At 59.3% G+C, this 14,997-nt stretch overlaps 1 protein-coding gene across 21 annotated transcripts in view; it reads left to right on the top strand.

The window, feature by feature from the left end:
- Positions 1–14,997, top strand: part of PHLDB1 (pleckstrin homology like domain family B member 1) — a 45,562-nt gene continuing 30,565 nt past the window's right edge. For 4 of the 21 annotated variants that reach the window (XM_060160504.1, XM_060160506.1, XM_060160509.1 and 1 more), the window contains exons 1-5: positions 2,297–2,474; positions 5,557–5,637; positions 6,286–6,409; positions 7,347–7,517; positions 14,792–14,917. In XM_060160504.1, coding sequence (XP_060016487.1) covers positions 2,430–2,474; positions 5,557–5,637; positions 6,286–6,409; positions 7,347–7,517; positions 14,792–14,917 — 547 coding nt within the window. In that variant the 5' untranslated portion in view covers positions 2,297–2,429. Of the gene's footprint in view, positions 260–2,296; positions 2,475–5,556; positions 5,638–6,285; positions 6,410–7,346; positions 7,518–11,942; positions 12,112–14,791; positions 14,918–14,997 lie in introns of those variants that run through there. The other 17 variants (XM_060160514.1, XM_060160513.1, XM_060160511.1 and 14 more) reach the window with 8 other exon arrangements.

The raw sequence follows: 14,997 nt of genomic DNA on the forward strand, positions 1-14,997 counted from the left end.
TCCTACTCAGCGGGCTCCCAGGGAAAAGCAAGAGTGTCCTTCTGAGCCTGGGGCCGCGGCGGCCGAGCCAGGCGAAGGAACCAGTGTCCCCCTTTCCCCCCGAGGTAAGAACGCTCTCCCCCACTACGCCTGCGGGTCCTGCTAGGTGCGCGGCTGGGACTGGACAAGAGGAAGTCCCAGGGACCTGGAGGGAGCCCTCAGATCAGCTCTGGGCTGGAAGAGCCCGGAAGAAACCGGTAGGGGAGGAGGGGGTCCACAGGTGAGTGCGTGGGGGCGCGAGAGGCTTTGTGCGGAGTGGGCTCCGCTGCTTTCCCGAGAGCTGCTTGCTCCTGCCCTCCCGAGCCGCCGCCCGCGCCGCCGCCAGAGGGGGCCCTTGCGCTCTCCCCCCGGGGGGAACGCGGATCCTTGTCCCAAGACCCTCCTTCGGGCACCCAGACATCTGGGCGACACTCGCGAGGTCTCGTTCGCCTGCTCCCCACACCTCCCCTCTCTCGCCGACGGAAGGACTGAGAGCCCTGCACCAGGACCGGAGGTGTCTCCCGGGGCATCTCAGCTCCAGTCCCGGGCCGGGCCGCCTTGGCGGACAGGAAAGGGCTGCGGAGTCCGGCTTGGAAGCAGTGGTGTCCGGGAGGGACTCTTGCGTGTGTTCAGGAGATGGGTGGCACACCTGAGGCTTCCCCGGCCCTCTCCAAGACCCCGCGTCTTTAGGGGTCTGGGAGGCCAGAGGGGGGAAGCTGGGGGCAGTGAGTCTCCGCTCTTGCCACGCCCGCACGGTCCATATTCGAATCCCTTGCGGAGTTCCCTGGTGCCGGGGCTGAGCCAGGTCCTCCGGGCTCCTCCGGGATACGGAAGCGCGGGCGCCCGGGGGCGGCGGGGGGCTGGGGCAGCTGGGTGGCCGAGGCGCCCGCGGACGCTTCCGCCGAGGCGGGCAAGAGGGGAGCCTGGGCCGGGAGACCGAGCGGTCCGACGGGGGACCCAGGGCGCCGGGGCGGGGCTGCATACTGGGCTCGTTAGCTCAGCCGTCCCGGAGTCTGACTCATCGAACCGGTCACACACAAAGCCAACCTCCCCACCACGTCAGGCATCCCACGCGCAGACACACTCGGCGCCCCACCCGGCATCACCCACGCACCCTTCCCACCGCACACGCCACGCGGACAGCTGCGTCTCTCTCCGCCGTGACAAGTGTGGGACCCAGCGTACACCTAGGACTCCACACACACGCCAAGCACCCGCAGCCCTCCCAGGAAGCCCACATTCACACCTGCGGCCCCTAGCGCTCACGCCCTTCCCCGGGCCCACGCACCCCGACACACGCGGCCCCGCCGTTCACACACACCCATCACGCACTCAGTCCTCACACAGGCCGACTGTTACACACTCACCCCCCACACACACACACACAAATGCTGCACACGCGGCCCCCCTCCCGCCGCCGCCCGCGGGGAGCCGGCGGTGTCTGGGGGCCGCCCCTTTCGCCCGCCGGGCAAACAAGCGGCCCCTTCTCCCCGCCCGGCCAAAGAAAGGCCGCTTGTCCAGCGTCAGCGGCGGGCGGGGCGGCCCGGCAGGCGGCCCAACACTGCGGCCTTGTCCCACCTGGCGGCCCTGGGGAGGGCGGCGAGGGGCAGCAGGGAGCCCTCCGTGCGGAAACCCAACTCAGTCCCCCGGCCTCCCCGGCCTCGGAGAGCCGCCCTTTTCCGGCACCCCACCTCCACCCCGCACACAAGTAAAATCACACCCCCGAACTACACTCTCGCCTTGTCCCGCCGCCTCCTCCAGCCCCGGCTGCCCGCCTACGATCTCTCCCCACTCCTGGGTCCCCCGGCCTGCCCTCCGGCCCCCTCTTTTACTCCAGGGCCCCGCCTCCCACCACACCCCCGGTCTCCCCCTCCACGGCCCTGGGTACCTTCGACTGCTCCCCCGGTCCGTCACCCCCTTTCCTTGAGGACTTCTCTGTCCCCAGTCTCCCCCATCTCCTTCGTTCCCCAGTCCCTCTACCTTTCCGTCCCCGTCTCCCCCCACCTCTGCGTCCCCTGGACTCTATCCGGTTTCCCACCTCCTTCCCCTCCTCCCCATCCTCTGCCCTCAGTCTTCCCTCCCCAGCCCTCCTTTTCCCTCATCCCTCAGTCTCCCTCTTTATTTCCCTCCAAATCCCTTCGTCTTCCCACCCGCCCCGTCCCTCCGCAGACCCCTCGTTTTCCTTCTCCCGAAGTTCCCTTCGTCCCTGGCTTTCCCCCACGCCCTCCCCCGCCCTCGCCCGGCTCCGGCGCCCCGCCCGCTGGGCTCCCAGCCTCAGTTTCCTTCCCTTCCCGGCTCCTTCCTCCGCCGGCGGCCCTTCCTCGAGGGCGGATGTGCGCCGGACGGGCGAAGGCGGTGGCGGCGGGTCGAGAGGATCCCAGCTCTAACCCCGGAGGCCTCGGGCCACAGCCATGCGACGCCCAGGACGAGGCCTGGGCTGGCCGCCGGGGCCACAGGTGAGGCCGGAGCGGAAGCACCCGTGCGGGGGCTCCGCCGGGACCGCTTTCGCTCCGGGGCCAGCCTCGGACCTTTCTTCTGGTGCCTAATTTGGAGTCTGGACTTCCTCCAGTGCCTGTCGGTTCCAGACCTTTCCGGCCGCTCCCTGGGCCCCCACCGCCCTGGCTAAGGTGCCGAGACCCCCGAAGCGGTGACTCTGGGCGCCCCACGAGGCGCAGAGAGCTGGGGACCGGGTAGGGCTGCTGATCCCCCGTGGCCTGGATGCCCGGGCGTTCGCGCTGGGCCGAGAGGCCGGAGGGGCCGGAGCGGGGTCACCTGCCGGAGCTCCGGCGTCGCCCCACAAGGGGCCCTCCAGACACCCAGGCCTCTGCCACCCTGAGCCCGAGGAGGAGCTTGGGCATCTCTGCTCGCGGCGCAGGAGGGCTACTGAGAGCCGAGGCAGACCGCGGCGCTTCCCCCTGTCCCTCCTTCCCGAGAGCTGGACTCGCACCGCAGGGGCCTTTTTTTGGCAGCGGGCGGGGCGGGGTTTCCCAAAGCGGCCGCGGAGGCCGGGCTGGGCGAGCGGGGTGGGTAATTACAGCCCCCGGGTAGTGGGCAGCCCGGTGGGACGGGAGCAGGTCGGCCGGTGGGAGGCGCCCCGGAGCAGCCCGCTTGGCACTCCCTGCCGGGGGTGGGGTGGGAGGAGAAGGCGCCCCCGCCCCGACCCGTCCCCCACGCCCCCCACCCCGTGGCTGCTCTCCCGGCCGCTGCGCAGCCCCTGGGTCAGAGCGCCGCCCGCGTGCTGGGACGCGCCGGTCTGGTGTACCTTTCCACTTCACCTGGATTAGGTTTCGGAGCTGGGGCCACAGCCCCGCGCCTCCCAATCTCTACATCTTTTCTTATCTTCTCTGTCTCTCCCTACACCTCTCTCCTTATCTCTCCTTCTTCTTTCACCTCCTTATTCCCTTCTCTCCTCCCCTCCAATCACTCTTGTTCCCCATCAACCTCATTCCTTTACAATCTTTATCTGCACTTGAAATCCTTGGTGTAAATAAAAGAGCACACCCACTGCCACCTCACAGAGTGATAATGACAACTTGACAGATGAAGAAACTGAAGCCCAGATAGGTCAAGTGACTTGTTCGAGATCATGAAGCTCATACTGATAACTGGCATGTTTATAGTGCTTTGCACTTCACAGTGTCATTTCATATAATACCTGAATCTCCAGACAATCATCTTTAAAAAAAAAAAAAACCTAATAGTTTTATTGAGGTATGATGTTCATACCATAAAATTCACTTAATTTCAATGTACATTCAGTGATTTTTAGTATATTTACAGATCTGTGCAACCGTCATCACAGGTAAGTTTTAGAACATTTCTATCACCCCCCTCAAATCTGCCCACTTATGGTCACTCCCTGTTTCACCCCTAGCCCCAGGCAAGTAGTGGGTGTTTTTTCTTTAAATCATTATTCCAGTTTTATAGAGAATGATCTGACACTCAGAGAAGTGAAGTAACTTGCCCAAGATCTCTCAGCTAATAAATAATAAAGTCAGGATTAAAATTTAGGCTCTAAAAAATAAAATAAAATAAAATTTAAAGCTCTTGTACCCCAGTCTAAAGCTCTTTCCACTAAGTGATGATGCCTTTCTTTCACCATTGTTTATCGTTTTGTTTTTCTTACTCCCTCTTTTATATAAACTCTCCATCCCCAACCCACTCTCTTGCCTCTCCTCCCTCAGAGAATGCTGAGGGATTTCCCTGAGTACAGCAGTCTCTGTCCCTGGAAATTCTTCCCCCTGGCCAGGTCTCCTGGGGAGGTGCCAGGCCACCTTGAGCTTTGGTGTAGGTTAATGGCCTTTGCCTTCCCTCTTCCCAGGCAGACTTGGGGCGGGCCCCAGGCCCTGTTCCAGCCTCTCTTCCGCCAGCTTGGGTGGAAATGGTGACGGAGACGATGCAGTCCAGGTCCGGAAGGGTGGAAGCTGGGAGGGTAAAATTAGTAACTATGGCTAAGGCCTTTGGGCCCCACTGCCAGGGTCAGACATTACTTGGAATGCTGGCTCCTCCCCCGACTTCTTCTCCGAGTCCCTTGGAAGAAGGCTGGAAGAGAAAGTGGAGGGGCACCCTGCTTTCCTATGTCTCCCTCCCTACATTCAGTTACACTCTTTTCAACTTCCCCAGAAACATTGTTCAGCAGCAGATGAACCTTAGCAAGTTGGCCAAGGATGGGCATGTAGGTACATATTAGTACACAAAGGTCCTTCCTCAGAGTTTGCAGGTACCAAAACTGTGAGCCAGGGAGAAAGGGTTGAGTGAGGAAGAGTTCAGGTTCTGGCTCTGGAATCTACCAGTATTTTACCTCTGGTTCTAAGGACCTCAGCTTCCTACAGCACCAAATCAGGTGAAGATCCCCAGAGTCCTATATTCCCAGTGCTAGTCACCATGGAGGGTTTCTATTTTTTTGCTGACTGTTTGGGGGTAAGATTGCTTTCTGGGGAAGAGAGGGTGCAGGAATTGAGACAAAGAGATGGCAGGAATAGTTGTTTTTCCCGTGTATCTCCTTTAAGAAAACATCCTTCTGAGACCCCTGGGAAAAGAGACAAAGGGAGAAGAAGGAGAGGGAAAGGCTGTGGGAGGGAGCTCCTGCTCAGCCCTGCCACCCACCTGGGGCCCCCTGTCTACCAGTGTCCCTGGAGGGGCTTCCTTGGACTTGCTTCTCCCGCTAAGGTAGATTTCCCCCACCCTGCTTACGGCTCCAGTTGTGTGAGGGTCCTCAGCTGTCAAGGCCTGAGCCCTGGGTGTCAGAGGCAAGAAAGTACAGCAGTACAGGTTGGGCCCTATAGGACTTTTTGGGCTTCCTGTGTGTGGCAAGGGCCAGGACCGGTGTGGTGTGGTATCCACGCCACAGCTGAAGATGTGGCATCGCCTTCCCCCAGGAAGCTCCTGAGCTGCCTCGACTTCTCCCTCAGCAGGAGCATGCTGGAAACCACGGTGACACGGGCCTGCGCCTTCCCTGAGAACCTTGCTACAGAGCCTACTCCTTGCCCTTTTCTACCCTGGCCTCCCCACCTCACCTGTTTTCTGCTGTGTCCGCAGGAGCTCTGGAGCCCCAGGACAATGGACACGATCAATAGGAACCAAGTGGGCCCTGGAAGCAAGACCCCAGCTATGGTGCAGGTGAGTGTGGTTGGGGGCGGGGCAAGCGGGCTGTTGGTGAGGATGAGCTGACTCCTCTACCTACCTGTGGTCCCAGCCCAAGGATGACAGTGGTACTACCTCTGCTCTTCCCCAGGTCCCAAGCCTATTAACAGCTAAGTCTTTAGCTGAATTAGGTTAATTGGTTCACCCAGAAAATACCCTTTGAAAGTCAGGAAGTGTTTTACAGATTGACCCTGAGCTGTATCTCTCTCCTCGATCCAGGCCCTGCCCTCTCTTGTAATTTAGTTTAACAGGGGCAAACAATGGCCAAGTGGATTGCCACGGACAGGTCTACAGGGACAAGTCTTGATCGGTCCCCTCTACCAGTACCCCCTCCTCTTACCAAGCACTTCCCCACTCCCCTTTCTCCTGTTTCTGTCCTAACAGACAAAAGGGCAGTTAAACCAAGACTTGAGATAAATCCAGTGGGACGAGTTAGTGGCCTAGATTCAGATCTAATTACAATTTAGTGGAATACTGCTCTGTGCAAGATTTTGCACTACACCCTCAGAGCCCTTTGGAGAGCGCAGGTGCTGGAGAGAGTGCTGGTGTGAGGACGGGGACTAGGGTGGTAAGGTGCCGGCCAGGAGTCTCATGATGCTCCTCCCCCACCTCCACTACCTGCAGAAAGGACCCTTGGACCTGATCGAAACAGGCAAAGGGCTGAAAGTGCAAACGGACAAACCCCATCTGGTGAGCCTGGGCAGTGGGCGGCTCAGCACGGCCATCACTCTTCTGCCGCTGGAGGAAGGTGAGTCTGGGGGGCATCTGACCTGCCACCCCTCCATCTCCGTAGACATTCCTGCCCTGGGATCCTGGCATGTGCTGGGGCCCTCTTGATACCTGCTGGCAGTGTTCACCTCCAACAGATGGGAGGCCGTGCCACCTACCCCACCAGTTTGCTTCCCTTGTCTCTGCCTGCCCAGACTAATCTAGCTCCATGACTGGGATTAAAGGTCAGCTTAGAAATCAGGAGGAGGGCACTGAAACAGGAGAGCACATGGCCCTTGGCAACCGCTGTGGCCAAGAAGAAAGGGGGCCCCCTCCAGGGCAGTGCCTGACATGGGAGAAGGTGCTGGTGGAGATGGAGAGATGGCAGTGGGGGCAGACCTCCTAGTTAGGCCCTGGCACAGCCCCTTCCACCTTGCGGCTTCTGCCCTTCCTCTCTGCTCTCGAGGTTGCACTTGTTGCCTGGGTGATACTACATTCCCCACATTCTCCAAATACCGGTCCCAGGGGCTCTGCCAGGGGGAGGGGCTGTGCCTGCGGAAGCCCGGGGAGAGTTGAACTGAAGAGAGGGGAGTGAGGGAGGGCAAGGGTTGCAGGTGGCAGAAGGGAGGGAGAGAAGAAGGAGGCTGAGAGAGTTTGAGGAAAAGATGGGGGAGAATGGGGAAGGAGAAAAAGGTCTTAGGGAGGGAGGACTGGGTGGACAAAGGGAAGGTCTGCAGAAAAGTCCCCCTTCCCTACTCTATCTGTGGATCCACTGTGCCCTTCGGGCCTTCATCTCTGGGTCTGAGAAGAGCTTCTACCCCTTACTGTCTCGACCAGGCTCAGGGGTCCCAAAGATGTGGCCCGTGATTCTCCCTGGAGTAGGAGGTGGCAGTAGATTTCCAGTGTGGCCCTCCTTGCCCCTCTCTGCCAGCTCAGCCTGGACTACCCCTCTGACTCAGTTTGCCTCCTGTCTTCAGGGAGGACAGTGATTGGCTCAGCAGCCAGGGACATCTCACTGCAGGGTCCAGGCCTGGCTCCAGAGCACTGCTACATCGAGAACCTGCGGGGCACCCTCACCCTCTACCCCTGCGGCAATGCCTGCACTATTGATGGGCTCCTGGTCCGGCAGCCCACCCGACTCACTCAGGGTAAGTTCTGACAGCCCGGAACCTAGGGGGCTGTTTAAAAGCTTGTGCATGACAGGTGCAGGGGAAGCCTGCTGTGTTGGTTGCCATGGTAACCGCCTGAGTGGCCAAGTTGGGGGTGGGGTGCTCAGGTGCATCTGGATCGGGTGCATTTCGAAACCCCTCCAGCATCCAGACTTGTCTTCAACCTGCTTTTCTCTGGTCACCCCCACCCTGCCACCGTGGGGAGAGAGGAGGGCCTGCTTCCTGCTCTCAGAGGGCACGGGGAGTGGTGCAGTGGTCACTCGTGGTCGTTAGGGGAGAGCAGTTGGAGCAGCAGCGAGGGGAAAGTGGCACATGGCTCCGTGATGCCAAGAGGGAGTTGTTCTGAAAGGCTGTTGAGGCTGGGGAGCTGCTGAGGACAATGGCGATGGGACAAGGGCAAAATCTGATGGCAGAATCTGAGGACACGCTCACTCCTGTTAAAACACTGTTTACAGTAGCTTTTGGGTCATGAATATGGTTACCACCCTGTTTCCCAAAGCAACAGGCCATTCCGTTGTGTAAGGGAGCTCTAAAAACTGGGCCTCCGGTTACTATGGTGACCAGGCAGGTAAGGGGTTGGCCAGGTAGCACTCTGATAAACCAGGTGTGTTTGCCCTGGACATCAATGTATACAGTGAAGCACCGTATTAGGGGGATGACAAAAGTGGATTTGGGTGGGGGGTAGAGGATGGAGCTTTGGACTAAGCCTGGCTCTAAGTCGGAGGACCCGTGTCCTGGCAGTGTTTTCTTGGGACTCTTACCTCCTACTGGCTGGAAGCTCCTTTGTAGTGGAAATCCCACCCACTCCACTGTTTCCCTCTCTCCTTCTCTTCACACCTCTTGGGGTCTCTCCCTTCAGGGCTGACCCAGGAGACCCAACCTTCCTGCCTTTGGGAGTGTCAGGGGGACAACTGACTCCAGGGAGACAGGTCTGCCAGGAGCAGCAGCAGACAGGCCCTCATCTCCTCCAGGGCTTCTCTGACTCCAGATAGAGGAGGAACCCCCATAAATTGAGGCTTTGGCTGTGATGCCATCTGGCTCCTGACCGTACTCTTCCATCTCAAAGAGAGCATCTTCCCCAAGATTTGGGTACGTGGAAGTGAGATAGTAGAACAGCAAGGAGAGGCAGAGGCAGAATTCAAAGAAGGCTGGAGAAAGAGCCCAGCCCCAAATCCCTCACGTTCATGAGCAAGAATTTTCTTCCCCTGTGCGTTGTGAGCAGGGTGGAGGAACCGATGCTCTGTAGGCCTCTCTTGCCTGGTCTTCCCAGGGCAGCATTTAGCTCCCTGAGAAGAGGGAGGGCCTGGGCCAAGATGGAATTCTTAGGCATTTCCTGTGGCCCAAGTGACCCCCAACTCTTGCCCAGGCAAAAGCCCATCCTGCCAACTATGTACCCTCCCACTCTCTCCTGGCCCTAAACCCCCTTCCCTTTAGCTCCCTTCCACCCCCATAGCTGCCTTGTCTAGGCTCGCCTGTCTCAGAAGCTTGGCAGCCTGGGGAGGGGTAGGCAGAGGCACAAAGGAACGGGTGTTCTTCTCCCCAGCACTACCCCTCCCCTGGGCTCCAGGAGCTGAGGGTTTCCTTGTCTCATCTCTGGAGCAAGGCACCAAGCCCAGCCCTGCCTGGCCCCACTCCGGACATTCTTGGGAGCGCGTTTCCCTGGAAACTGGGTGGCTCGGGGGTGCATGTGCTATCTCTATGTGTCTGTGTAACTGGAGTGTGTTTATGTATCTCCGGATGTGTTTGTGCCTCTGGGCTTGTGTATCTTTGTGTTTGTGTCTTTCCTTGTGTTTATGGATCAGAGTGTTCAAGTTGGGGGCAGGGGTGAACTCAGGGCTGATGGTAACGAAGTCCGTGTGTGCGCCTGTGAGGATATGAGAACTCACTGGCCACGTGCCTATCTGTGGGCGTATATGCAAGAGGATCATTTTCCCTGTCTTGTTTCCCCGATCCAGCCTTGTAGGGGGGACCCCCCTCTTTGAAAAACAGAGGGCTACCCTAGAAATAACAAGGAGCCCTCTCTGGCTGGGCCGGGCTTTGGATGCATCATTCTGGGCACTGGGCCCAGCCAGAGGCAATTGGAGAGGCACACGTCATCACGAGCAGGGTGGCAGTGACAGGCTCTTCCAGCAGGAATATGCCTGGCCAGGGGGTGGGGGGAAGCAGGCAGAAAACAGATGCCAACCTTTAGCTAGAGCTATGGACATGGGGGCCAGGAAGATCCTGCTTTTAGTCCTATCCCGGGGTATCCCGGGACATCCCACGCTGCCCTCTCTCTACAGAACAAGAGGTGGAGCTAGGAAGAGGACCAAGGAAATGAGGAGGAATATCATATCTGGGTCTAGGCTGTCCCGCCCCGAGACCACATCGCCAGACCACATGAAAGATCTGGGAGGGGACCAAGTAGGGAAGGGCCCGGAAAGCCATGAAGCTCAGGGACCAGGCTGTCTAGACAGAAGGTCCTCATCCTCTCCCAGCATTCACTGCCAGCCCTTCGTTGGAGTCTCCTTCACTCCCCAGGCGCCTCCTTGGTGGGCAGGGGCTTCTCTGAGGGCCAGCAGGGAGGCTCCCTGGAATGTGGCTGGTGAGCCAGGATTCCTGAGTTATCCAGCTGCCTCCCTCTGGGATCCAGGACACTGAGCCTCTTCCTCTTCCACACAGCTGTCAGTTATTCCTTCTGTAAAATGGGAGTGACGCCTCCAACTGTCCTCTGTTATAAGACTGATAAAGATCTTGACTAATAAAGCTCAAAGGAAGGAGAGAAAAAGCAAATGCTCCTAGCTCCCCACTTCTTTGTGTCTGCCTCCTGCCCCATTTCTCCCTGGCGGTATCCTCTGTGTCCGTCTGGGTCTGTCCAGCTGGCCGTCACAGTTTCCAGACTGATGAATCACATTTCCTGAGGAGATTTTTTTTTTTAAACCCTCCCCCTATTTTGCATTTGACCCTATATGGTTTTCCTTTTTCCTTCAGAAGGGGAGTAAGCTGTATGTGAGTATATGAGTGCGCGGGGGCGTGCGCGCGTGCGTGCATGCGTGCGTGCGTGCGTGCGGGGGTGTGTGTGTGTGTAGTATGGCTGGGTGGGTAGGAGTTCAGTGAGGGTGGAAAAATTGTTTGACTGTTTCTCTAAGGAGGCTGACTTTTGACTTCAGAGTCTCTCTGGGGACTGAGTGAAAGGTTATCTGTGCCTGAGTGAGGGTATAACCAAGAGAGGGGCTGGTGCCTGAGGGGTGGTATGTTTGAGAATAAATGTGTGTGGGAGACAGGACGTGTTTAACTGGGGTGTCTGTGTGATTTAGAGTATGCACGGCCGAGTGGTGTCTGTGTGACTGAGCAGGTGTTGGTGTGTACCTGGGAGAAAGTGTGTGGGGCTACGTGGGCGCTGAGCATACAGAAGACGTCTGAGAGAACACAGTGTGTCCCTTAAGGTTCTGGTGTCCAGAGGCCAGTCCCTGGAATGAGAGGAACTTTCTGGGACCCAGGCTGGGTGGTAGGTACTTGGCTGGCCCAGAACCTCAGCCAGGTCCTGGGGGCTCCAGAGGCGGCTGGCACTGTTTGCAGATGGGAAGGGTACCTCCTTGGGGTGAAAGAGCTCTTTACGGGGCTAGCGCGACCGGTGGCTGTGGTTGGAAGGAGGTGGGTTGGCTTCTGGAGCCCCAGGGGAGTGGGCTGGCTTGGAAGAGGCAGGGCCTTGGTCCAGTGTGGGTCATGGGGCGAGGTGAACTGCTGGGAGGGTGGGGGTAAGGGGGGCAAAGGAGGAGGTGTTTCGGGTGGAGACAGGGGCCGGGCTCAGTGCTGCGCACACTGCACACAGCACTGCCTTGGCCTGCACTTGTCAGGGTGGCAGACTGAGGGCCAGAGCTGGACCCAGTGACTTAGCTGGATTCCCAGGAGTTTCACTCTTCTCCCTAATATATGGAGCCATGGACTGTCAGAGCTTAACCTCTGCTGTCATCAAGCCAGCCTCCTCACTCTGTTGATAAGGAACCCGAGGCCAGAGGGTGTGACTGGCCCAAAGTGACCAGCCAGGGGCTGGGCCGGCCCCCTCCTAGGCCTCTGGTGGCTTCTGGCCACAGAGGGGTCTCAGTGAGACCCCAATTCCCCTTACTTCTGCCTCCTGGCTCTTCACCCTCTGGCCTTTGTATCTACCTCTCACCTGTCCTTCTCTCTGTCATCTCCCTGGAACCTTTCCTCCTTGCCCCACTTCTACTCCTGACCCGGGCTCAGGACTTCTGAGCTGGCTCCCTCCCCGCATCTCCCCCGCCCCGCCCCGCCCCGCCCCGCCCTCTCCATCCCGCTCCCCTCTCCTCTCCTCTCCTCTCCTCTCCTCCATCACTTCCTCTTCCCCTCCTCCTCTCCTTTGTCCCTCCCTCCCGGGCTCCCTTCCCCCGCCGCCAGTGGCCGGCCCGCCCCTCCCCGGGCATTGGTGGCTGCTCGCTGCCTCGCCGCTCGCTGCTCCGAGCCCGGAGCCGGCGGCGCGGGAGGTCGGCCCGCCTCTCCAAAGGCCCGGGGCGGGCCGGGGACCTGGAAGGCTCGAGCTAGCCGGGGCGAGCGGTCCGGAGGTCCGGATTCGGTGGTGAGTCCTCAGCCCCCGGCGGCCGCAGCCCCGGCAGCAGGGCGCGGAGCAGCTCGGGCTGGGAGGGGCGTGGAGGGGGTGGGGAAGCGTGCGAGGAGGGGGATCGGGTCCCTGGCCCCGCTTGGGAGCTTGAGGCCGTGAGGCTCGATCGTGTGTGTGAGCCCTGAACATATCTAAGTGGGGCGCCTGGGCTGGGGCCACTCCTCAGCGGGGCAGACTTCATTTTCCCCAGCACTAGGCGGTCCCCTCCGTGGGACCTGCCTCTCTACGGGGTTGAGGGGTCCTGGTTAGGATGAGCGGAGCCTGTGTTACGGCTCAGAGGGGTCTCGGATGGAAGGAGCCAAGGCCCCTCCTCCCATCTTCCCTTCGCCCCAGCCTCCTTTTGGCCAGTTCATTCTATTTGTGTGGCCAGCAGGGCAGTGACTGTCGCTCTGAGTGTGAGGCTGTCTGCCTATATCTGTGTGTTTCTGAGTGTGTATGTGTGTGAGCCGGGATGAGAGTGTGTTTGTGTGTAGTGTTTCCCCCCTGCATCTCTCAGAGATAGGATCCACCCTCTCTTTTGCCCCGTTTGTTTTTTTCCCTCCAGATGTGCACCCACCTGCACACAGCTCGGCCCTGAGCCCCTTTGGGGAGGAGGGGCACAAACACAACTTTGCCTGGATGAGAAGGGGTTCTTGGGTTTCGTGAGTGGGCTGACCTTTGGAGGTGTGGGGCAGGAGTGGGCAGAGAGGAGGTTTCTTCCCAGAAACAGGCTTGCCAGGCCCCTGGGGGCATGGGACCAGAGTTGGGGCCATGCCTGGGGCCCCTGAGTGCAAACAGAAAGTTAATTTGGGCAGGAGCTGAGCTGCAGTCAGTCCCGCTGCCCTCCTGCCCGCTCTATTAATACAGATCCAGCTCTGCTGCCTGGCATCACCTATTTATAGCCCCAGAGGCAGCATAGCCACACCCCTTGTATAGAGGAGGGTGAGGGGCAGGGAACTCACAGCTATAGGGGCCAGGGCCGGGGTCCGTAGGTGCCCACAGCCTCCTTGGGTGGGCCTGGCACTGATGGGCTGGAATCCACCCAGACTCCCCACCTCCTTCCCAGTCTGGACTATGTGGTCAGGCTCCTGATCTGCCCCGCCCCCCCTCCCTGCCCCCCATCAACCTAGCGTTGAGTGGGTCTGTCTAGACCCTGCAAACTCATCATTAATTAGCTTGTTAAATGGCTGAAAGGAGGGGGTGGGGAATGCAGGGTTCTTTCTGAAACAGCTGTGGCTGTAATTAGGTGGACAGTGTGGCTGGCTCTTATTTATTCCGGTTATGATTACTCTGTGATCAGCGCCTCTGATTGGTGGCTTGGCAGGGAAGGCTCCCTCCTTTCCTAACCACCCATCAGCCTTTAGAATTGTTGGTGCCTGCCTGGGAGGGCCTGTGGGTTTGCCAGAGAAGTGGGTGGTTTTGTCTACTATGTTGTCTGCTATGGGCTTCTCAGCTTGCTAGCCCCCCGTCCGTGGCAATGCCCAGGGCCCCCCAACAGGCTCCTGAGCGCCTCAGTGGGCGGCCAAGGTACCCACGTGGTCTGGGATGCCCCATGCCCTTGTGGCCTGCCTGAGCTGAACTGTCTCAGCGTCCAGGAATGTAGACTTCCCTGCCAGTCTTAGCTCAGACTGGCATGAAGCTTGGGGTGCCAAGTGGCACCAGATAGGGTAGAGAGGAGCCTGGGGCCAGGGGCCAAGGACATGGACAAATTGGAAGAGTGGGTGGTAGAGACCACCAGGTCTCTGGCTTCTCCCAACAGAGCATCTTGTGCAGAAGCCCTCTAGCACCTGGTGTGGCCGGGAGGAGGAGTTCTGCCAGACAGGCTTAGGCGTGGTGCGCACACCTGTCACCGTGCACACTCCTGGTGCCCCTGGCTACATTTTCTGGCTCCCACCTGCCCTCCCCCCTCCATGCACTCACACTTCCTGGGCAGGACTGGGCTTGTGTCTACTGCCTGGGAATGTGCTTGGTTGAGGCTGGGCCCACTGGCCTAGGCTTGGCTGCCTTCCAGGGGAGACCAAGGAGCAGGACGATGTCAGGCCAGAGAGCGCTTTGACAGAGAGAAGGAGGGTAGCGGTCGCTCCTGGCTGTCAGAAAGGGGGGCAGCTCTCTTAAGGAAGCGAATTCTGGTCCCCGAAGGGGCATCTGACCGATCCATGGTGTCTCCCTGTCCCCTGTCTCAGAGCTTTTTTGTGATCCTGGAAGTTGCTGCCTCTCAAACTGACCCTTCCACCCAGGTGGCAGATAGGTGGATCTTGATGGGAGGCACATGGGTGTCTGTTCTCTGGAGAGCCTTCTCTGCTTACAGAGCACTGGCATGCACTGTCTTTCTAACTCTGCAAGGTCAGTGGTTTTGTCCTCATTTTTCTGATGAGAGAACTAGACTCAAGGAGGTGAAGTGACTTTACCTGAAGATCTCACAGGTAGTATGAAGGAAATGTAGGACTAGGACTTACAAACCAGAGCTCTTTCCCCTCGGCCCTGTGCTGTGGAGCTGGGCTGGGGCCTCCGGCACGGGGGGAGTCGGGTGTGGAGCCAGTGGATGCCGCTGCATGCAGGTGGGGATGACTCTTCGGAGCCTGGGCTGAGCCCGCTGGTGCTGCGGGGTGAGGGCTGCCTCAGCTCTGCCTGCCCTTCCGAGCGTTTGGTTTCTCTGCAGGCTGCATGTTGTGCCTGGGTCAGTCCACCTTCCTCCGCTTTAACCACCCGGCTGAAGCCAAGTGGATGAAGAGCATGATTCCGGCAGGGGGCCGGGCCCCTGGACCCCCCTACAGTCCTGGCCCGGGTAGGTACCCACTTGGGGCACGTGGCTAGTTTGGCGGCACCCCGTGGACAGTCCTCCTCCTTGCCCACTCCAGCCGCACT

This window comes from Lagenorhynchus albirostris, chromosome 9 (genome assembly GCF_949774975.1).
Source record: "Lagenorhynchus albirostris chromosome 9, mLagAlb1.1, whole genome shotgun sequence".
Taxonomy (NCBI): domain Eukaryota; kingdom Metazoa; phylum Chordata; class Mammalia; order Artiodactyla; family Delphinidae; genus Lagenorhynchus; species Lagenorhynchus albirostris.